The sequence below is a fragment of the Lissotriton helveticus genome, chromosome 3_1, assembly GCF_964261635.1.
Source record: "Lissotriton helveticus chromosome 3_1, aLisHel1.1, whole genome shotgun sequence".
NCBI lineage: Eukaryota > Metazoa > Chordata > Amphibia > Caudata > Salamandridae > Lissotriton > Lissotriton helveticus.
Window position 1 is genome coordinate 1928062139 of NC_136061.1, and position 24044 is coordinate 1928086182.

The following is a 24044-nucleotide window of genomic DNA, read 5'->3' on the forward strand; positions in this document are numbered from 1 at the left end:
CTCAATGTGGGGGAAAGTAGAGTCAACAGCTTCTAGCGAAGACTACTGAGGGAAGTCCCATACGGTTGTTTGAGTGGGGTGCACACACTCTTTAGTGTGACCGACATTGGATTTCACGCTTTATTCATACCAGATGCTGAGCACATACGAGAGAACTGTCTTACTGTGGGCCATGAGCTTAATGTTACTTGTAATCCCCCCATTAGAGTTCCTGACATGGTAATCAGTTGCACGCTCACCAGCAAATATTCCATGGTTAACAAAGCCATTTGTGTCAAGGTGTTGCTCTAGGATGCAGTTTTTTTGGCAATGAAACCCATTAATGTTAAAGATTAATTTCAGGTATTTCGGACATTAATATGTTTTAGACACCGGGCATGTTGATATTTTGCCGTTGATATTGTTTCAGGTCCATATTTGTGAGGTTGAAATTTTGCCATACAACCCGCGACTTTAATGGCAAGGAATAGTATACGCTTTCGGAGTCTCTATGGGGTTTTAGGAGTTCTCGATGCTGGTGTCCCTCTGGTTGGTGGAAGGTCTTATGAAGATCCTCACTTTCCGCCTGGTTCTGATGGTCAGTTGATAACCTCACCGTGCCCTGAGGATCTTGTAAACATATTCCTGGCGTGACTGTCTTAATGGGTGTCTGTCTCCAATGTTTTCTGTTAAAATTAAGGGCTGAGCTGGAAAGCAGCATTCTCTACTGCGGTACACAAGTCTACAACGAAATACATTAAGCAGTGTTACAATTATCTGTCAGACAGTTTAGGCATTGTTTTTGTCTTTGACAGTTGTGTGCAAGCCCTCTTTCTGCTTCTATGTCATTTCCAAAGTTCTTTATTTTCGCTAAAACGTGCCTATGCAAGAATGCAATCGCATTGCAGGATGATTTCAGGATGATGCTGAATCGAGTCGATTAGTACCTCTCACACAAGAGGTCCTAATCGCAAGCACAGCTCTTGATTTTTATTTTTCAAAGGTGTACAAGTAGTTTTCTGCCACATTCTGTGCAGCATACACATTCAAAGCAGATGAAGGAAGCAAGCATACCATGAGCTCTCCACAGACCCGTATGTGTCAACAATGCTAGACAAAGGTTATGGTGTCTTTTCCATCCAAAAGGCCACATCCCTACGTGTTTTGTCGCCTTGCGACACAATGCAGCAAGAAGGTGAAAGGAAAGTAGCTGTACATTAATTCGCTAACTGTGAACAAAAGGCAAACTCATGAAAAATGCCTTTGTTGACCTCTGCATAGGCTGGCGAGCTGTGTTTCAGGATTGTACCGCTCCAGGAGCATGGGGTGGACACCAAGAGTGGCTACAACTCCAAACTCAGATCATGGGCGGCTGTGCAATGTTCCCCTATTTTTCTATGTTGAAAATATGGATTATAGAGCAAAACTACTCCAGCTCTGTCCTGTAATCCACCCATGAAAAGTTGACATGATGGGCCTTCAGGGCACGTGGCAGGGGTTGGGGGTCACTCACCATTTGATAAAGTGCACCCTCTTGTTTCCCTGAAGAACAATGAAACCGTATGGAGTGAAGGCCAGAAAAGCAGCATTCCCCGAGACATCCTGCAACGCAAAGATCACAAATCAGAACCTGGTGCAGTGAGCGCTCTCAGGAGGAAAGACCTCAACCTGAACACAAAATAAAGTAAGGCCTCGTTGGAATCCCTGCAACACAAACCAACACGTTTACATTTCATTACTGTAGTTGGCCATAGGGGACAAAAAGATGCATTAATACTTACATACACAGCCCAATAACATACACAGCCTCAAGAGAAGTTTTACCATAATATCGAAGTTTTAATATTGAACTGCCCTCATATTGACTTAACAGTACTGACTACCAATACATCGTCAAGCTAGGTAGAAGTGGAGTTAGGAATCGGTACTTTATATGAATGCGTACTATGAACATCTCTTGGTAGTCGATACTGTGCAGTTGGGAAGTGGGCAGATGGATATTCTTCACCTCAATAGTGCAACATCCAAACCCAAACATATTGAGAGCCCTGGTATCACCCATCACAGTTACAGCGCTCAATACAACGTAACAAACAGTGAATTCTCGTTAGCCTGCAGCACTCAGAGACATGCAGGGATCCTGCCATAACAAAACCCCTCAACTGAACCCCACATAAAGAGAACCCCTAGTTACCCAATGTGATGAGAGTTCTCACCTGACCCCAATATAATGAAAGTCAAGGAACAGCACAGTCAGATCCATCGAAGCAACTAAACACAGTGAGAGCTCTCTAGAACGCAGAAAATATTGTGAAATCTCAACAAACTTGATGGGACAGGAATGTCCCCTCATAGAAAACAGATATGTACCCCTGCCCTGAGGAAACAGACAGCATGCGAAACTGGTATCCAGGCTTTCTTTTTGCCCCATCTAAGGTCTAGGCCCGAAAATGATAATGGGACCCGGAGCCAGATTACAAACTGTGCCATCGTGATGTACTGTGAAGGAAGGTGGCAGCACGCAGGTTTTGAATACAGTGTTAGACTGGCTTTTTAGCAATTCAAAGTGTGAGTACTGCCTACAGACCCGCTTGTGTGAAGTTCCGCTTACATGCCATGCCAAGACACCGTGCATACATCACTGCATGTTGACTGAGTGCTTGTGTGTGTATGGTACATAGCATAAGGACTCTATGTTGCTTGTGAATGCTGAAGCCAGTGGGATTGTCCTGGGTTTGACAAGGCCCAAGATGGAGGCTTTAGTGCAGCCTCTTCAGACAGTAGATGTGTACTGCCTGCATTCCTGCGCTGGAGGCTGCGGCCCCGGACACTGAAGTGTAAAGGGATGGAGGCGGGGGTGCCTTTAGAAATTCTGTAGTAACCTTTTTAGTAGGGGATTGCAGATTAGTATTTGGAACAACCCCTTGTAGCTGGGATCCTGTGTTTCCATTTCCCACTCCAAACTCAATCACCTGTCGAACTTGGCCAGAAATTAATTCTGGGTTTTTCTCACCCCTACAGCCACTACCAAGATAAGAATGCCAGCCTTCCCAATACCTAACTCCCTGGACCTGATGACCTGGTACTGTGCTCTCTTTTTTGACAACAGTATTTTACAGGGTGACGAGGAGGATCAACAAGTAAACCTGCTCTGTTGGAGATTTGGAATTGAACCTGGGTCAACTTTCAGACACAATTCATCTGTCCTTTCCTTATCTATAATGGCCGGTATTGTATCATTCGATGATACAGAAAAAATAATTACACCAAGAATATTGTACATTACAGTACATTGCGTGAAATGAAACTTGTACCAATTAAAGTGTTTGCCTGTGGTGGTGTAAAGTAAAATTAGATATTCATTTTCTATCTACGTTCAGCCGTGCTCTTTTTGCCATGCACTTCGAAGCTATCTTTTTCCACTGCTTTCAGATCTGCCATGGGGAAACCCTGTTTCTGACACAGCATGCTGGACAGGGCACCTTACATGCATCCAGTACACCAGAAATACATAATAATAATGTTCACAGCAACATCGAAAACCGAGAAATACTACCCAGGCCCCAAGAGATCGCATTAGGCAGCATATATCACATGCATCCAACACGGGAAACAACTTTACAACACAGTCATTACATCGCAACATCCTTTACATCGCATGTCACTACAACGCATATCATTACAATGTATGTCACTACAACGCAGGCATTACATCGCAAGTCATTAGAACGCATACCATTACAACGCATAGTACCCTTACACTATCCGACATTTACCTTACTGTTGCACTCACTGGAGTTAGAACAGTAATGTTTACCCCTACACTATCCAACACTTACCCTACTATTGCACTCACTGTATTTAGAATAGTAATTTTTAACTCTACACTATCCAACACTTACCCTACTGTTGCACTCACTGGAGTTAGAATATTAATTATTACCCCTCCGCTATCCAACACTTACCTTAAATGCAATGTAATGGTATGCATTGTAATGGTATGTGTGTATGTTGCGATGTAATGGAATGCGTTGTAAAGGTAGTGTCTGAAAATGCGATGTAATGGCATGCTATGTAAAATAATGCGTTGTAAAGGATGTTGCGATCTAAAAACGGTGTTGTAAAGGCATGCATTGTAAATGTATGCGTTGTAACGTCATACATTCATGCAACACAGTTACAAGGGGTAGAACAGCCAGCTGCTGACGAACCCACAACAGCACTTGTAACCCTACTGTGCACGTTAATCACACCCACCCAGATGTACTCAATCTTTGCCATACACCACAGAACACATTCGAGACACCATCCTGAAACCATCCTGTACACAACCTGTACCACAGCCATAAAGTTGGCTTGGCACTGCCATCTCAACAGCAAGTCCATATGGAGGTATACGTATGCTTCACCCTATGCCAGAAGAACACCCTAGACCATTCTTTTGCCTCTACTGGCACCAACAGTGCACAAAACACAACACCCAAACCATATAGTTAGCAAACCATTGTCACATGAGCAGCACATCCCTGTCCGAGTATATCTATACTTTTCTCTGCACCAAGATAATACAACTAAACCCCTCCTCTCTTACTGGCACCATCATTCGCAGTACATAGCTCCAAAGCCATTGGGTGGGCTAAGTGTTCCCAAAGCACCTGAACTTTCTTTCACGTACACGGATGCCAGAACCTTTCGGGACACCGTCATTTAAACATGCCACACCCAGATATGCACAAGGCACCTCAATAGAGTGAAATGAGAGGCACGGTGCTTCAGCACACAATTCATGCACACATTGTACTACAATGATCTGTACGTACCTACAATGAGTCTGGCCAACAAGACTCCCAGAACAAGAACAAGTGCCCGGACTCCAAAAGCAGTATTGGCCCACACAAATAACAGACGTATGCTATACAAATGATGGTAACATATTGCAACTCAATATGGTGTACACAATAGAGAAAGGCCAGAACCTGTGTAAGCATTCAGCTAGATGAGGTTGAGGAAATCCTCTTTTTCAGATTAACAACAGAAAATTAATACACATTTATTCAATCTGAATGAAAGTCCATTTATATAGTCTGTGGTGATACTGAAACTCTGTCTGGCTTGTACCTGCCTCTGAAGCCTTGCAAGCTTTCCTGTCTCCCCTGTTTCTTTCCCGCAGTGTGTTCAAGAAGCATGAAATCCCAATGGGGGCTGCTCTATCTCTCTACTAATTTTGTTGCTGGGCTCTGATTTCAGGGGAGCATCCAAAGTTTACCCCCTTTCTTAGTGAGTGTGGCGACTCACAAAGCTCTGCAGTCTTCTCAACAATGATGTTATTTCAAATGCTGCAATGACCTTATCAATGATCTTATAGAACATGTCATGAGTGATGTAATATGTGGGGTAAGTAGCTGGGCATGGCGAGGAGGCGAGTTATAGTTACCATAGGGCATGAGTTATAGATAATAGAGAAACTTATACCTCGTGAATTTCAGCGTTCTTTTTTTAGCTTAAAACGTTACGTTGTCACTGAAACTTTCACCTAACTAGAAAGTCACTTTAACTTTATTTTTTTCAATTAATGTCTAGTGTTTTAATATTTAATTTTATAGAAAGTAATATTTTATTACCATATGTAAAGCCAACACCCTGCTGCGAATGGCTGCCTGTGGCCAGGCCCTGCAGCCTACCCCACGCTCCACATAACCCCTTGTGTTCAACCCCTGCAGACAGCTAACCCCATGCCACAGAGTGTTGGGCGCAGGGCCTGTCTGCAGACCAGGCCTTATAGCAAACCCTGCACTGCACAGGTCAAGGTCGTGCATGGTGGGGACTTGGCTGACCATGTGGGGGTTGGGTGCAGGGCCTGGCAGAAGGCTGTGCATGGCTGGTAGCATCGGTTTGTTTGATAATAAAATATTACATTTTTTTTTAAAGGTAGAAATTCACTGAAAAAGTAAAAGTTTAAACTGACGCTTTGCATTACAAAAACCTCAGAAATTCACTGAAACATCGAAGGTTAAAGTTAAGCTATAGTTAGGTGTCAGTTTAAACTAAATAATACACTGAATTCACCAGTTATAGTTATTTCAAGTTACTATAACATGTGCCCTTGACATGCACTGCTTATGATCTCACGTTATATCAATCATGACATAATCCATTACATGACTGATAACATCAATACGAGTTTCTGAAATGAGATCATTGACAACAACTGTGTACATGGCACACGTTATAGTTATTTGATATAACAATAGCTGGTTAATTTCAGTGTTTTTCTTGACTATACAATCTTATGTTTAAATTGCCATTTTCATTTAACTAAAACTTCACTTAAGCCTTTGTTGTTTTTCAGTGAATTTCAGAGGTTTTTGGGACATGTGGAGATTTTTCCACTTCATTTTTCACTACTTTACTGGAATGCTCTTATCTGTGGCTTTTGTTTTTGTGTTTGCTCTTAGCCTAAAGATTAAGCCTTAAAATCGTTCCTTTTTCTACCGATAACATCTTCACATCATTAAGATTCTCTTCTCCTGCAGCCTCCAAATAACACTCCTGGGTGGTCATTTTAGACCTTGGCCGATGGATGTGCTGGTCTGGCAGTGGGCAGAGGCCCTCCACCTTTTTCTCCCTGCGCATGCAGGCGATTCTACATTTCCCCTGCCAGAGTCCGCCATCCATCGTATGGTAAACATAGACAGTGAAAATCTCAACACAGCGGGCCACTGTATGTGTGACCTGGCAGTGCTTTGGCAGATGCGCTGTCCGACCAGAGGATTAGCCCGAGCAAGCCAACAAAAGCGCCACAAGTGTACTCACTGTGCTTCTCCGGCTCTAGAGAGGGAGAACCGGGACCCTGGCCAGCAGGAATCCCGCCGGCTGTGCTCCTAAGCCACCAAACTCTACATGGGGCCCTATATCTATGAATTTGTAATTGCATTTGTATTTAGTGAGTTTTCGATCATTTTAACCAGTAATGCTGTGTGAAGGAAACACACAGAATGAGAAATAATGGCCTTTACAATGCGTGCCGAGCCACGCGGGCCGTTTTCCCTCAAGCTCAACCACGCATGCCTTAACCATCCTTATACGTTAACCATGCATATGTGTGATGAAGGCAGTGCGCGGCCTAGATGGGTCAGCCCAGGAAAAGGAGGATCGGGAGAGAACACGGAGAGGTAAAGGGAGGAATTGGGTTTTCGGGTTATAAGGGGGGTCGTTTTAAGGTTTGGGGTAATTTTTAGGGCTCGGAGGGGTCAAATCAGTGTTTAGGGCTTGGTGGGGTCAGGGCAGTGTTTAGGGTTCGGGGGGGGGGAGTCGCAGTAGTGTTTAGGGCTCGGGTGTTGTCTGGGTAGTGTTTACGGCTCGAGTGGTCGGGGTAGTGTTTACGGCTCAAGTGGTTGGGGTTGTGTTTAGGGCTCAATGTGGTAGGGTAGTCTTTAGGGCTCAGAAGGGTTGGATAGTGTTTAGGGCTCAGGGTAGTGTTTAGTGCTCTGGGGGGGGTTGAAGAGTGTTTTGGGCTCAGGTAGTGTTTATGGGTCGGGGTAGCTTTTAGGGCTCAAAGCAGGAGGGGGAAGGGGGGGTATGATCTTTACTACACATCCCTTGACCAGTTATGCCTTTACCACAAAACTACCTGGTAAAGGAATGCGTTGTTTAGAAGCATTCGTTGTTGGAGCCGTGTAGTAGAGGCACGCGTGGTTTAGCCATGCGTGTCTCTGTCATACAACTGCTGAAATGTAACATAGAAGGAGGTTGTTCCAGAGGACATCTTTGGCAGTGGCAGCAAGGTGAAAGTAGGCAGATATACATGTGGAGGAGTGCCTGGAGTTCAAAAAAGTGGAAATCTGGAAGTGATTCATCTTCGGTGTGAGAGAGTGAAGTTGGAACAAGTTTGGGGGGGAGAGCAGCTGGGACATCGTTTGCGCTGTTCAGGAGACTTTGAAAGACTTGAAGGACCTTTTTCTAGCTGTGATGGTGGTGGATAGGAGGCAGACACAATAGTTCAACTTGTTAACAGCTCGCGTGTTAAGTGAGTTTCAGAAGGGTGAAATGTGAGATGAGGTCAGACCTTCGAATGTTGGGTAGTTGGAATCAGGTGGCAGTGGCTGTTTTGGTGAAATTGCTGGGTTTACACGTGACTGTCACAGCAAAGTTTTTTGAGGAGTGGTGAAGAACACGTGATCCCCGGAAGTCCCTATTTGTCACAGCCAGTTCCAAACTGCCTCTTTTCGACTATAATCTGTTACTTGTTGCTTGAGGAGTGCCCCCTGTTGGGAGTTTAAAGTATTCCCGATGGGCTTCCTTAATATATGCACGTAGGATGCACAACTCAGCATCTGGCAAGCAGAGGTCCTCCATCAGCAGTGGGAAGCCTCTAATATCACATTAATAATTTCCTCTAAATCATCACCAGCGGCTACATATTAACTCAATGCAACCATCAGCTTGGGCAATGGTATAGCTATGCATGGTCCCTACACTATAGCCACAGGAGGTTCTGTGGTGGAAAAGCTGTGTATGTGTTTATCAGCATTGCAGAAGGAATGGGAGCAGCTCGCGAGACTGTGGCATGCTGGTGGACACGTGTGTTGGTGCCAGCACTGGTGCAGCGTTGGAAGCAGCAGGTCATGAGTGAGGAGCATTGGCAGCACCACTGTAGGTTACAGCACTGATGGAACAACGGAAGCAGAGGTGCTTCTGGAGGTCAGCAGTGCTAGTCACTGGCAGAGCGATGCGTGAGTCCTAGTCACAGAATAATAAGTGGTTCTCCAGGGCAGGGCAGAGGTGCTTTGGCGGAGCTGTGTGAGGGTCTCAATGTGTGGAGAGACAAATGTTCTGCTAGATGGAACTGAGAATGTGAAGAGCTGTGGTGGGTAAAAGAATTGGAAATTTGGGGGTGACGGAGGACAATATTCCTGTGCACAGGCAGAAAGAGCTGTTTGTCGGTATCAGTTCTGGAACAGGATAGAAGCAGAAGCGGACGACAGAGGACAGAACTAGACAATGAGTGACCCTCCCCCTTACCCGCGTCTCACTTACTGGAAAGCAGGGGATTCACAGAGTAGAAACGAGGTTTGCTGCATCAGTGGCAGTGCTGAAAAAGCAGGGGGCACTGCAGGTGAAGAATGAGGCGCAAGGAACAGGAGTAGATCGGATTAAACAATGGCAATCTGACAGTGAAAGTGTGTGACACAGATTTTCTAGCAGGATGAATGATGTGTACGACTCAAAAATAACCACTTTATCCCTGGCTTCAAAGCTTCACAACTAGGCATGGTCCAGGCCTCACTTGCTGGTATACCCAAAGCCTGTCCACCCTGAGGAAGAAGGACATCAACCCATCACATTCAGAGCAAGGGGCTCCATTTCCACTTCTTTCACATACCTGGGATGCTCTCTATTTAGTAATCTCCGATCATTTCTTCAGAGAGGTGCACGCGCTTTCTGCAGAACAGCCGCAAACTATGCCCTCTTAGTAAAAAGTGGTTCTTGGGACCCTCTATTCTCTGCTTCTGAAGCATGATCTGATTTTCGTGGTTCCGGGCAAAGTCTCTCGCTACATGTTTTCTTAGTCCTTTTTCTATATTCAAAAGAACCATCCATAACCAGGGTGATTGGAAGAAGGAATCATCCAAAGCCTCTATTGCCCTCTGAACAGTATGCTTTGTCCAGGATAGTCTTTCTCTTGAGGGTAACCAAGCTCAATATGCTGGTGAAAAGACCCTGTGGTTTTTCAAAACATGTTTCTATTGAGTATATATGGAAAGCAGCTAGTTGGAATACACCTTACACTTACTTTGATCCCCATACCTTGGGTGGTCAGACCCGGCTGAAAAATGTGTCTCACAGAACCAGATGGGCAAGGAGGCCTGGCATTTTTGCAGGCTTGTGATAGAAGGGCATACTATGATGTAAGCATGAGATCAAGTCATTTTTTATTTTTTTTTAAATATGTTTATTGCGGTAAACATAAGAGGACATAATCCAGCATAACCCCTCGTAGGCACTGAGGGGTAAAATTAACCAAGGATAACATCCAGGATAATACACAGCCTCTAAGCCCACATCCCGGAGGCCGGGCGGGGTAAAGTTGGGGAGTGCCAGAAGGAAAAACATAATCATGTGCATAATGTACACGCGTATCACTAGTACCCGCAGTTTTTAATCATTCCCCCCCCCTACATCTTCCAGGGAGCCGGCTCCCATCCAACTATACAGATAAGTCGTCCAATAGAACACAGTCTTAACAAATAACAACACAACAAACCCCCCCAAACGTGGCATCTTAATAGAGTACGTGCAAAAGACAGGTTACCTTCTCATGGCCCGATAGGGGGCAGACATCGCAGTAGATAAGCAATCCTTCGGGAATCAAGACAAATCACAAGGTCATACAATAGGGAACAATGGTGCGCGTCCAGAAGGGCACTACTCCGAAACAGGTCCCACCACCTCACCTCCCGCCACATCCTCTTCAGACCCAGACCCCTCAGGGGTGAACAATTCAGTACTAGTGGCATCTGAGTCATCCTCAGGCAACCCTTCAGCACACATCATCCTCCAAGCCAGTAAGTCTTCCTGAAGTCTTTCATCACGGCGTGTGCGCTGCATGTGTGTTTCCTCAGCCAAGGACCACTCTCTAACATCCCTAAGCCACAGGGATACCTCGGGGGCCCTCTGCCTCATCCATGTAATAGCCACACGTCGCCTCGCCAACACCAACAGCAATTGCAGAAACTTGTAGGACAAATTCCTCTTTTTGGGCTTGGGCACCAAGGCAAAGAGACAGTGAAGCGGCTCCAGGGCAAACCGGAGGCCCGTGACACGGCCCACGTGCTCCACCACCTCCCTCCAGATCATACCGACCTGCGGGCACTCCCAAGCCAGGTGGAAAAAACCAGCTCTCTCTGCCCCACATCTAGGGCAGTCGTCCCGCCTATCTGCAGAGATACGATTCAGGGAGACTGGGGTCATGTAGGTGCGATGCACAAAATTAAAGTGGATCAATTTTAACTGAGCATTGAACGAGACTTTCCGGGTCAGGAGTCTAATTCGTTTGTGCTGACCCGGCTCAAGAGCCACTCCCAGATCTGCCTCCCAGGCCGCCCAGGAAGGCGCAATCGGCGGGGCAGAGTCCCGGCGCATGGCTGAGTACAACAAGGAGATCAGCCATTTCCCTCTACCACAGGAAAGGAGGATATTGAGAGTATGTGTCGGCGGAGGCGCCTCCGGGAACTGGGGCCAGGTCGACCTTGCCATCTCCTGGAGTCCCCTGTAGTGCAGGTACTGTCCCCTGCTCAGGTCAAAGGCTTCCGTAGCTCGCTCAAAAGACACGAAGGAGTCGTCCGGATAAAGGTCTGCCAGAGTCTCACATCCGTCGTCTCGCCATTCCCTAAAGGACACATTCTCCTCTATCCGTAATACTGGGGCCAAAATCCACACCGGCAGCTCTTTGTGAAACCCACCTTGATGCCCCACTGTTCCATTTCAGCCCGAATGGAGACCACCAAGGGCTCTATCGCCAGGGCGAATAGGAGCGGCGACAGGGGGCACCCTTGACGAGTGCCCCTCCCCAGGGGCCACTCCTCGGAGCGGCCGACCCAAGCCGAACCCTAGCCCGGGGTGCCCCGTAAAGCACTCGGATCCAATTGCAGAACACTGGTCCCAGCCCAACCATCTGGAGCACCTCCAAGAGATACCCCCAGCTGACAGTGTCAAAGGCCTTAGCTAAATCAATCGACACTAGGACGTGGGGATCCGCGCCATCAAGCACCTCATGAAGGATATGGTTCAGACGCCGCATGTTCATCGCAGTGTTACGGCCGGGGATAAACCCGCACTGGTCCTGGTGGACCAAGTGTGCCATGTGTGGGGCCAGGCGAGTGGCCAGGAGTCTGGTAAGGATCTTTACGTCTGTATTGATCAGAGTGATGGGCCGGAAGGCCGCGGGGTCGCAACTATCCCCTCCCGGTTTCAAGATCATGCAGACCTCCCCCGATTCATGGTGTGCGAAAGAACGCCAGACCCCAGGGCCTCGTTGTAAACCTGCAGGAGGAGGGGGCCCAGGACATCTCCAAACGTATGATAGAATTCAGGCGGGAAACCGTCTCCGCCCGGCGCTTTAGCCCGTGGTAGGGCGGCCAACGCCACTCTGACCTCCCGGAGTGTTAACGCCGCATCTAATTCCTTCGTCGCCTCCTCTGAGAGGGTCTGGAGAGTCATTCCCTGGAGGTAAGGCCGATAGGAGGACTCCGTGATCGAGGGGTCGGCCGTGTATACCGTCTGCAGGTGAGATCGGAGGACCTCGAGAATATCAGACTCCGAGTGCACCATGCCACCAGCAGGGGCCCGTAGGGCAACTATCCGCTCCGGTGCGAATTCTCGCCGAAGAATCCAGGCCAGCAGTCGACCAGATTTGTCCCCCTCGCGGTGGAGACGCTGCCTGTATTGGCCTAAAGTGTACTTATCTAGACGGGTAAGAATGTTGTGAACGGACACCCGGGCCTCCTCCTTCGTGGCACGGTCCGAGGCGACGGGATCCGGCAGTGACTGACAGTGCCGGAGTCTATCCTCCGTGTCTCGCAAGTCACAGAGCAATTGCTTCCGGACCCCATAGGTGAGGCCCATATGGGCGCGCGGCGTACCACTGCCTTCAGGGCCTCCCATTTGGTAGAGTAGGGCAGATCACCATCCCCCCAGTTCAAATCTATATAAGTAGTCAAGGCAGTCGCCACATGGTCTCTCCCCACCTAGTCCTGCAGAAGGTCCATTGGCATCCGCCAAGTACGGGGGCGCGTAGTCAGGTCAGCCCATTGCGCCAGGCACGTCACCGGAGCATGGTCTATCAGAAAACGGGCTTGGTCGCTAACCGTCAAGGAGAGAGACGCGGCAATATTGGCCGCAAGGACGCGGTCCAACCTACTATGAGTGTCATGCGTCGGGGTATAACAAGTGTATAGCCTCTGAGTGGGGTGGCTCGCACGCCACACATCCACAGCTCCCAAATTTTGCATCACTTCCCTGAGGCGCACCGTCATGCGCGGCTTCGTGCCAGAACGAGGAGGGTGCCGATCTAGATCCGGATCTAACACGCAATTGAAATCCCCAAACCAGAGGAAGGGGGCGTCTAGGTTCGAGACAACGAGTTCCTGAAGATGGGAAAAAAAGCCAGGGTCATCAACATTCGGTGCATAAGAATTTAAGAGCAGAAAGTCCCTGCCATCCAACTTGATCCGCAACAGCAGGTACCTGCCTTCAATGTCCGCCTCAACATACTGAACGGCACAGGGAACCCCAGGCGCCACCCAGATTAGGACCCCTCTGGCATAGGTAGAAAAGGAGGAATGGAACACCTGGCCTCGCCACTTTTTTGACAGCTTCTGAGCACCCTCCTCGTTCAAGTGGATCTCCTGGAGACACGCAACCGAGACTCCATGTCGCCGGAGGAAGGAAAGGACCCTGTGTCTCTTGGTGCAGGTGCCCAATCCGCGCACGTTCCAGGTCAAGAATTTAAAACCGATAGCTTGTGATTACGCCCATCCAGGCCACATGATACACACAATGTGGTCCGCCACCCTCTGACCCGAACCGTATCCAGGCCAGGAGGCACATCCCACATGACCAGCCACTCAGAAACCTGAAGCACAATACACTTGATGCCAGCAACAACTTCCCCTCCCAACCCAACCCCCCCCCGAACATCCCCAACCTCACAACCCCCCCAGAGCATCTACCCCCACCCCCACCCACGAGCAAGATGACAGAAACAACAAAACATGCTACCCTGCCCTCCCCCTGCTGGTGCCAGGACGTACACAGCCACCCCATTTGTCCCACACAACACTCACACACGCAACAACCCAACCAACACCACCCACCCCCCCCTCCCAGCTCCCCATGGGACCCAGGCTTACAGGACAGGTCCTAGGCTCGGCTACTAGTATCAGAGTCAGGGCAGGGCCCTCCCCGTCCAAACATATACAGTCCCCACCTCGTAGGCCCCCTGCAGCGGGATGAAATTCCTGCGCTCCACCCAGCCATCCAAGAGCAACACAGCACGGCTCACAGGCATTCCCATCAATCCAGAGACCCAGCAGTAGGCCCCCCAAAGTGGAGCACAACATTCCATAAGTTCAGACAGTACCTCACACCGGAGCCGTCTCCGTCAGTAGCTCGGAAAGTCCAGTCTCCGGGATCACCGTGGCCGTAGAGTCCGTATCTGGCATGGTGTCCTGTAAGGTGTCCGGAACCAGAACTGTCCCAGGGGCGGACGCACCAGAGGACTCCGGACCAACTTCTACCAATGAAGGTCCCAGAAGCAAAGCACCATCTGCTCCCACCGTGACACGGGGCCCCTCGGAGCCCTCGGAGCCAGACCGGCGTCTCCGTCGTCCGCGACGTCATCTCTGAGGACGGGTCCCCCACGTCTCACGGGCCCCCCACGTTCTCCCGGGGCAGGTCGTCACCCCTTATCTCTAGCCACTCCCACACCTCCGCTGGGGATTCGAAGAAGTGTGACCGGCCCTGTGAGATCACCTTGAGCTTGGCCGGATACAATAGCATATATTGGAGCTTCATCTCCCGGAGTTTTTGCTTGACCCCCAGGTATGACTTCCGCCGCTCCTGTACCTGCTGAGTGTAGTCCGGATAGATGGATACGCGACTGTTTTCTATGGTGAGTGATTCCGCCTCCCTTGCCGCCTTCAAGATGCAGTCCTGGTCTTTGTAGTTTAGGATCTTTGTAATCAGTGCCCTCGGGGGCTCACCTGGGTGCGGAGGAGGGACCAGTGCCCTATGCGCCCGCTCGATGACAAGGACATTGGACAGGCCATGCGGGCACAGCTGAGTCCGTATCCAGGTCTCCAGGAAGCGCTCTGCATTCCCCGCCTCCAATCGTTCCGGCACACCCAGGACTCTAATGTTGCTCCGACGCGCCCTACCTTCCGCGTCTTCCGCTCTCTGCTCCAATGCATGCGTCGTGGCCGTGAGGTGCGAGACCGCCTTCTGTAGGGAGGCCACCTCACCCTGTAGTTGGGTAATATTGCCCTCCGCATCCGAGACCTTATCCGCCACTTTTCGGAGGTCCGTCCGCAGAAGATTGACATCAGTCGACACAGTCTCTATCTGCCTCTCCAGCGCAGAATGGGAGCCCTGTATGGCTTTCAATAGCTCCACCCGGGAAGGCTCCGCCGGCCCATCCGCACTCTCCTCCTGACCGGTCTGTCGCGTAATCCGCTGCGACGGCAGCCACTGGGTCGTATGCTGCGTAATGGTGTTGGGCTGGGTGGACCGCGACATCTTAACCTTGTTTCGCATCGCCAGCGGGCATAAGCCTCATCAACCACTCCAGCGGATCGCCAAGGACCTCACTCAGATTCTGCCGCCCAGGTGCGTGCCCCCAGTGCGCTCCGCAGATCACAAATGCCGTGCACTAGACCCCACTTCCAGGCAGCACCAGGTTGCTGCAATGTGGGGGCGCCCGGGAATGGCCCGCAGTTCCACTGACGTGCCCTCAGCCAGACCGTTCAGCTGCCACCAGGGGCACAGGGTTCGCTCTCCTCCACCAAGGCAGCAGCGCCAGCAGAGACAATCCGGAGCAACGGTTCAACACCTCTGTAGGCACCCAAGAGAAGAGGAGACAGGGGCCCGCAGGACGGCCGGCGGCAATATCCAGCAACCCACACCTCCTCCACCGACAGGCGGCGGGGCCCGGGGCAGACAGGCCAACGCCGGAGGCAGGCCCCTCTCAGTGTCCACACAGCCGCTACCAGGGGCGCAGGGCTCGCCCTCCCTCACCAAGGCAGCAGCGTCCGTAGAGGCAATCCGGAGCGGCCGTTTCACCTCACAGTAGTCCCCCCAGAGAAGATAGGGGTCCCGCAGGATGGCCGGTGGCAAAATCCAGGAGCCCACACCTCCCCCGACGATCAGGTAGCGGGGCCTTGGGCAATTAGGCCAGTGCAGGAGGCAGGCCCCCGCGGCGGGCGGGGAGCCCTATTCACAGTCACTCGCTCCTATGCCCTCACTTACGCTCTCCAATGGCACTAGGGGCCTCACTCCCAATGCGCCAATGATGGTGGGGCGCCGGGGATCGTCAGCACGGGGCCGCGGGCCTCTCCGTTACAAGCCCCTGCAGTGCGGTGAACGGCACCTCGTCGCAGGCGCAAGATGGCGGCTCAGTGGGGGAGGGGCGCAAGACCGATCCCGTATGCCCCGCGAGGCCCGGCACACCTCGGTCGAAACAGGCTCCAGGCCAGTCTCTCAGGGCCCCAAAAGACAAAGAGGTTTTCCCAGGGGAGCACCTACCCGCCTGGGGGGGCTCCCACTCCGTGTCCGAAGCAGCACTTGGGGGAGGGGCAGCCGCTGCATCTCCCTTTGCCGGGCCCGGGACAAAGCCGGGCAGCAGACGCCGTCCACAGGGCCTTTAGCTGCTCACAAACGCCTCCAAGGCGGAGCCCCAGATGGCAGTGGGTTCCGCCGTTCTCCAGGCGGCTCCGCAAGCACTCGAGCGCCGCAAGGCTGAGCCGTCCTCGCCACACCGCGCCAGCACAGGCCGCAGACCCCGGCCTCGCTTAGGTGGAGGTCCGGCCCTTGAGACCCCAGCACCGCCTCCGGGGAATTTCGCTGCTATCTGTCGGCAGTTGTCCGGTAAGGAGGGCTCCCCCAGTGCGAGAGGAGCTTCCGGCCCCCGAATCACGCCAAAACAGCCCAGGCAGGATAACTGATACAGGATAATAGGGTCCGCAGGACGGGAGCTGGCGGAGCTCACGTCCTGTTGGCCATGCTGCTTGGCCACGCCCCCGAGATCAAGTCGAATATATAAAGTGTGTTCTGTGCTCTTAGTCTTTCAGTCCCCCTTGCTTACCTTTACGCAAGCCACTGCCATCGCCGCTAGACTACGTTTGACGAGGGTCATGACAGAGAGGGAAGTAATTGAGGCAAGAAGACTCAACAGGCTGAGATGTACAGCAAGACTCGACATAGAGCCATGCACGTCCTTTGGATACCTACTGCTACTATGGCAGGTGCTGCCGTCCTTTCATGATAAACTATTTGAATATTTTGTTTAGTAAGAAATTTCTACACATGTTAAAATGCATTTAAAAATTCCTCTGCAAGTACGTGTACCTTACTTTGGGCTTAGACTTTTCTTTAACATATTGTTGCAGAGACTGTGAGCCATCTTTGCTTAAACAGAACATCGTTGAGGGAACTCGAATTAAAGATACATAATAGCACACGTTGAATTTTCAGTCATGCCGTTTTGGAACTCCCTTGCGTTGTAAGCACAAAAGAAGTCTTTCCTAAAATACACAATCCTTAAGTAATATTCTCAATAGGGGCTCAATACTGGAAGTATATGTGTGGGGCTCACCCCAGGCACAAAACACAGTGGCTAGGAAGCCATTTTGTGGAATCTGACACCTGCAGGCTTTGCATTCATTGCAGCCATTACTCTGAGACCCAGTGAGAAACAAATGCAAGGCTGAACAGTGGAGGGAGGGTTCTGAGCACACTGGAGGGGCAGAGAGATGGAAGACAGACGGTCCAAGCGCTCTATCGTCTCTTTTCCTACTATGATCCTTGTGTCTGCTAGGAAGGACATTCCATGTGCATGAAGGAAGGGGTAGATAAGAGTAACTAATGCAGTGTACACAGACACACCAAGCAAACAGAGAAAGGAGAGATACTGGAGTTTCAACAGTAGAAAATGGCAGATACATAAATCAAGGGACGAAATCCCATGGTCCACCAAAAAGCTGCAACATCAGAGAGATTAAGGTACATTGGTGCTGAACACTATCAGACTCTAACCCTCACTCCAACCCAGCCGACATCTTATCTCTACTCAAAGCCCCCCAATACTTTCAACTCTCACTCAGCTAAGAGTTAAAATCCCCTTGACCTTGCCCTCATAACCCTCTAGCCTCCCCCCCAGACCTAGGCTTAAAGACTCCAGTGCTTTCAGCATTCTCCCAAAGTACTGCAAATCCCACCCCTGTACTCCGAGCTACCTTTTCACCTCACTCCATCTCTGAATCACCCTTTCTTGGCACTATGCGGCCTAACTGGATTCCTACCCCAGCTAGGCAAATCCCCCACCCCAACAGCTCACACACTTTCACTCTTCTCTTCTTAACTTGGCACATACCAACTCTGGGTCCAGCAATTCTCTACTTTCAGCACTCTCCCAAGCCCTGCTCACTACAGGGCAGAGTCAAATGCTTTCTCACGAATTTCTCACTCAATTCAGCACACCCAACCAATGTGTCCCATTAATGTACTCATCCCTCAATCTAAACTCTCAGTGCACACCCTGCAATGGCTCCAAGCCCCAGCTCCCAGTTTCTAGCAATTATGCTCCAATTAGACTTTAAGTCCTCCCCACGTTTCACCCCTACATCCCCTAGCTCTATACTCACCCCCATGTGCTCAGTGTTCCTCCTTAACCACTCTCAACTGCAGCACTGTACCTTGGCATCAGAGGCTTCCAACCTTTTCCACACTGGATCCCAGATGTCTTTCCCGTTTTCCCCATCTCTGCATATCTTGCCTTCGTCGGCATGACTAACGCTCCCAGTCTCCCCAACTCTTTATTCTCCTCTCTGGTGCCACAGCCATAGAAAGCATTCACCTCTTTTAGCCCCTCCTCTGTGTGGGCTCTTTCCTCCAATGGACTAAGAGTGCATACTTTCAACAGTCCCTCCAGTGCTCTACACACCACCACAAACCACTTGTGCGGAGAATCTTATTTCACTTACCATTCCCTAGTTTAGCACCTCTATTTTCGACCTTGGCTCATAACCTTTGGCCCGGCCTACAGGCCACACACTTTCACTGCTCTTTTGTCCAGTTTTACAAACAAGCTCCCCAAAACTGCCTCATATACATTCTCCACCTTTTTGTCCCGCATTACACACCCCTTTCTTGGTCTTATAGTCCCTTCCATGTTACCTGCAGAAAGCTCAAAGCCTTTAACCTTAATTCTACCCTTATTCTATGCAAAAACACACACACCACACCCCTCCACCTTGACAGTCCTCTCCATCCAGTATTACATACCACTCCCTTGGACTTCTGTATTACCTTGCATGGGTGTGGGTCAACGCCATATGTTTCCAATGTCTGTGCCTTCCTCAAGAAATGAAGCTCAGAGGCTGCAGGGGTGAGGCCGCTGCAGGAGTGAGAAAACAAACCATCAGTGCATTGTAAAAAAAAAAAAACACAACAAACTGTACTCTATATCAAATTCCCTATGTTGGCAGGGTTGCAGTATGCGGGGCAACTTTACACACATATGGGGGGTCTGATCACATAGAACGCACCGGAACGAAGTCTTGGCACATATGAAACAAATACTGGTAGATCCCATTCCGGCCTCGATTGAGTTTATTTTGCTGGGTTTTGAATCCCCACTCTTAGATAAACTTTCTCCAACTACTTAATAATATATAACTGTTAGGTAGAAGCTAAAACCACTCTGGTGGCATATTGGCGGAAATCATCAATATATTTGTTGCTTCAACTACTCTGGAATAACCGGTCTATGGAAAGACTTTCATATGCAATGAGCAACTCCCATAGAGGTTTTGAATCCATCTGGCATCCACTTATAAAGCATGTATCTGATGGTGTCCCCCTTTTGTCTTGTCCTACTCGTTTAAAAGCCCTAACCTTTTTTCATTATTGATACTGAAATAGCATGTATCGATTCTTTATGGTGATATGATATATACAAATCTTGAAAAGGACCTCTGTTTCATAGGCTGAAGCAAACGTGATAAGTGTAACTACACATGTCATCTTCTCAAGTGGTATGACTTGAGATTGTTTCGGGGGCGAGGGGGATAATTTCATCCTTGTAATGGTCAGTTTGAGAATGAATATAAGATCCATGACCTCATTACAAACGAGGGTATTTCTCATTTATGGCTGATAACTAATGTTGCTGAAGTTACTTAAAACCCTATAAAAATGATTTTTTTTTTATTGCAAGATTTTATTGACATTTCAATAGAGCACAGTATCAAGCCTACAACCCTGGAGCCGGCTACAATCAACCATATGTAGTCTAGGCAATAATTACACAGCTATTTAGCCGACAACAATCGGTCCGGCAGCCTTTCTGTTAGTATACATCGCAATTGTGTCATAGTTATCGTACGCATGAATAAGTATTATCTTGCTTTTTGTATTTTAAATAACATAATAAAACTTTTGACTCAATAGTTATACATGTAACATTGTGTGTTATTCAGCATCTGCTCCACCAAATGGCAATTACTACACCCCTCACAACCACCCCGCAGTCTCCCTCCCAGCCCCGGCTCTGAACTACTAGAGTGTTCTACGACCCGACCTTCCCCTTCCTACTAATGAGTCCAGTAAGCTATCACTCCATGTGCTAAATATCTTCCATCTCATCCCCCGAGCTGTCTATATCTTCCTCTTCTAAGGGTTCACATAGATCGCCCCTGTATGCGTTCCATGACAGCCATACTTTGTTCCATTTGCGGGGGTTCGCTCTCAGGTGGTACACCGCCCGCTCTGTCACCATAATTGCATCCATATTTTTACACCATTGTGACAGGGTTGGCAACTCCGCAGCCCCCCATCTCTGTGCTATGTCCCTCTTGGCTGTCATTGTACCTATCGTGACCCATAATCTACTTTGGAACGTTAAGTCATTCGGGCCCCATATACCCAGCAGGCATAACCGTGGGTCGGGCATCAGGGACAGTTTCAGCGTCTGCAAAATGGTACGCATCACCTGTTGCCAGTATCTTATCAAAGCTGGGCAGTCCCAAAGTGTGTGTAGGAAGGTACCCTCCATTCCACAGCCCCTGAGGCAGAGTGGGTGTACTGCTCTGCCAAGTTTGAATAGTGTCGTTCTGGTGTAGTATATTCTATGCAGTATTTTCAATTGTACCAGGCGGAATCTAGCTGAGATACCCGCCTCGCGCGGAGACGCTAATGCCGCATTCCAGTTTGATTCATCTATGTCACCTATCTCGTCCACCCATTTTTCTCGCAGCTTTATTAACGGGTCAGGTAGGTTATTCATTATTTTACGATATGTAAGGGAAGTTGCACCCTCCTGCATGAAGTCAGTAAGCAGTCGATCCTCAAGCGGTGAGGCCTCCGGTACTGTAGTACCTGCTGGGATGGCTGCCATTAGTGCGTGCCTAATTTGCACATACCTATATGTTTCCGTGGGACCCAGGTCGTAATGTAGTTGAAGGTACGAGAATGGGACTACTTCCTCTCCTGACCACAAATCTCCTACTGTAGAGATCTCTATATTGTCCCATTGGGTGAACCCTTTGGTGCGGCGTAGGAATCCCAGAGCCCTTGTGTCCCATAACGGTGTCAGCTTTGTTATGACTCCCTCCCACTTCAACCTCGCCTGTGCCTTGTGCCATAATGTTGCCGTGTGTCTGGTGGGTCCTATTAATTTAGCCACTGCTCCCTTGTGATATAGCGGTGCCAGTAAGCTGTGTGTGCCCAGTTGGGTCCTGTCTGCAAGATAAGCTGGATCGTCCTGTGGGGCATGTAACCATTGGTTAATTATCTTGAGCTGTGCACCCCAATAATACAACTGCACATTGGGCAGAGCGATGCCACCATCATACCAGCTCCTATTCAGTTTCACGTGCGCTATACGGGCTGGGCCACCCCCCACAACAAGTCTGTCACTATCCCGGTGACCTTTTGGAAGTAACTTGGAGATATCAAGGTTGGTGTGTTCTCAAGCACATAAAGGAAGCGTGGCAGCGCCATCATTTTAAATAGTGCCGCTCTGCCCAGCAGCGTCAGCGGCAGGGCCTTCCAGTGTTGTACATCATTCCGCAGCCTGACAAGCGGGGGTTGCAAATTATTCAGAAAGAATTCGTCGGGGTCCTGAGTAATGTAGATCCCGAGGTATTTAAAGGAAGTGGTCGCCACCGTCAATGGGCATACCTCCGGAAGAGTAGGAGCGGAGCCGTTTAAGCCGTAGATGACCGACTTTGCCCAATTTATGGTGTATCCTGATGCACGCCCGTGCGCATCGCACATTTCCAACAAGTTCGGGACGCCATTGACCGGGTCTGTCAATAAATCAGCATGTCATCGGCATATAGAAAGACTCTGTCTTCCCAGGCCTCGGTCCAACAAATCCCCCTTAGCAGTGGGGTCCTCCTAATCGTCACGGCCAATGGCTCCAGAACGAGCGCGAATAGCAGTGGGGAAAGTGGGCATCCCTGTCTGGTTCCCCTCGCCAGCGGTATTTCACGGGAGATATGTCCGTTTGCCACCACACGTGCTGCCGGGCTCGTGTAGAGCAGCCTCACCCAGGAGATGAATGTGGCGCCGAACCCCATTTGGGCCAGGACCGCGAAGAGGTACTGCCACTCCACCATGTCAAACGCCATTTTGGCATCTAGGGACAGTATAACGGCCGGCTCCTTTAATAACGGGGCACGTGCCAGTGCTCCATGCACTCTACGTAAGTTGAGTGCGGTGCTTCTGTGTGGCATGAAGCCCGACTGGTCAGGGTGGATCAGGTGTGCCAAATGGGGCATTAACCTATTCGCTAATACTTTCGCTAGGATTTTGGCCTCAGCGTTAAGAAGCGATATCGGTCTGTAGGACGCGCAGTCTCCAGGTGGTTTGCCCGGTTTCGGGATCACCACAATAGTCGCCATTCGTTGATCGGATGGCAAGATACCTGTCACCCGGCTTTCCTCGTACATTGCCAACAAGGGTTCACACAAGGATTCCGACTTTTTTTGTACCATTCGATTGGTATCCCGTTGGGCCCTGGTGCTTTGCCTGACCGTATTGCATTTATAGCCAACTGAATCTCCTCAGTCGTCAAGTCAGCGTCCAGCTCCGCCGCCGCCTCCACCGACAGGGTCGGCGTCCGTACGTCGCAGAGTGCCGCCACCGCCATGTCTGCCGATACTTCCACCGTCGGGGAGTATACCCCTTGGAAGTGATCCGCTAATATATCTACAATTTTCTCAGGATGGGTGTGCATTACTCCATTCACATCTGCTATCTGTAGGATAGTCTTGGCACCCCCTTTTTTTTATCTAGCCAAGCCAGAAGCTTACTGGCCTTGTCCCCTATGTCGTATACCCTGTGGGCGGTGGCCGCTACGTCTGCCATCGTCTGGCGTTTTAGATGGTCATCATGGAGGCGCTGACGCAGCTGAAGAGCGTGCAGCATGTCGTCTGACGGGTCGGCCATTTGGGCCTCATTTGCTTTGCCGAGTTCCATCTCAAGCTCCACTAACTCCCTCTCTCGAAGACGCTTGTGGTTTGCAATGCTGGATATAGCCTGTCCTCTCAGGACCGTCTTGTAGGCCTCCCACAATATCGCGGGGACTCAACCGAGGCCTGGTTTTCTGCGAAGTAATTTCGCGTGGCCCTCGTCAGGTCTTTGCCAACGGATGGTACCCTGAGGTATCCCGGGTATATTCTTTTGCGAGTTTTTTCCTTACTGGACAAGGTTAGCGTCAATGGTGAGTGGTCGGAGATGCCTCTCGGCCTGATTTGCGCCTCCTGTATCGTTAGACGGCCGGAACCTAAGGTAAAGAAGTAGTCAATTCTGGATAGGCTATTATGTGCAGCTGAGTAGTAGGTGTATTGTCGTTCATTTGGGTGCATGTGACGCCAGATATCGAGTAGCCCCTGCGCTTCCAGGAAAGCACCAAAGCGTGAGGTTCCGGGCGGGTGAGTTCGATGTGGGTATCTGTCTCGTGTGTTGTCACTGACTGCATTAAAGTCCCCACCAATGATCAGATTGCCTTCCGGTAGCTCCAGAAGGAACTTTCCCAGGTCAGGTAAGGCCACCGCATGTAACGCCGGAGGAACATACACCGACACTACGTTTAACTGAGTACCCTCCCACTGCCCATGTACGGCCGCGAAGCGGCCCTGCTCATCTACTTTGGTTGTCTGGACTATGAACTGTGAAGATTTACGCAACAGAACACCCACCCCCCGTGATCCAGAGGTGAATTCCGAGTGTGCTACCATGTAATATCCACGCCTGTCAAGGGCCTGCCTGGCCGCGCCCGTAAGGTG

The 24044-nt window shown here is 49.9% G+C and overlaps 1 protein-coding gene across 5 annotated transcripts in view; it reads right to left on the reverse strand.

Moving 5' to 3' along the window:
• The window catches only part of FRMD5 (FERM domain containing 5), a 575457-nt gene that overhangs the window by 153436 nt on the left and 397977 nt on the right, over positions 1-24044 (reverse strand). For 4 of the 5 annotated variants that reach the window (XM_078682953.1, XM_078682954.1, XM_078682956.1 and 1 more), the window contains 2 exons: positions 19060-19147; positions 1493-1581 (listed from right to left, as the gene is read on the reverse strand). In XM_078682953.1, the coding sequence (XP_078539079.1) occupies positions 1493-1581; positions 19060-19147 (177 nt within the window). The remainder of the gene's footprint in view (positions 1-1492; positions 1582-19059; positions 19148-24044) is intronic. The other variant, XM_078682957.1, reaches the window with a different exon arrangement.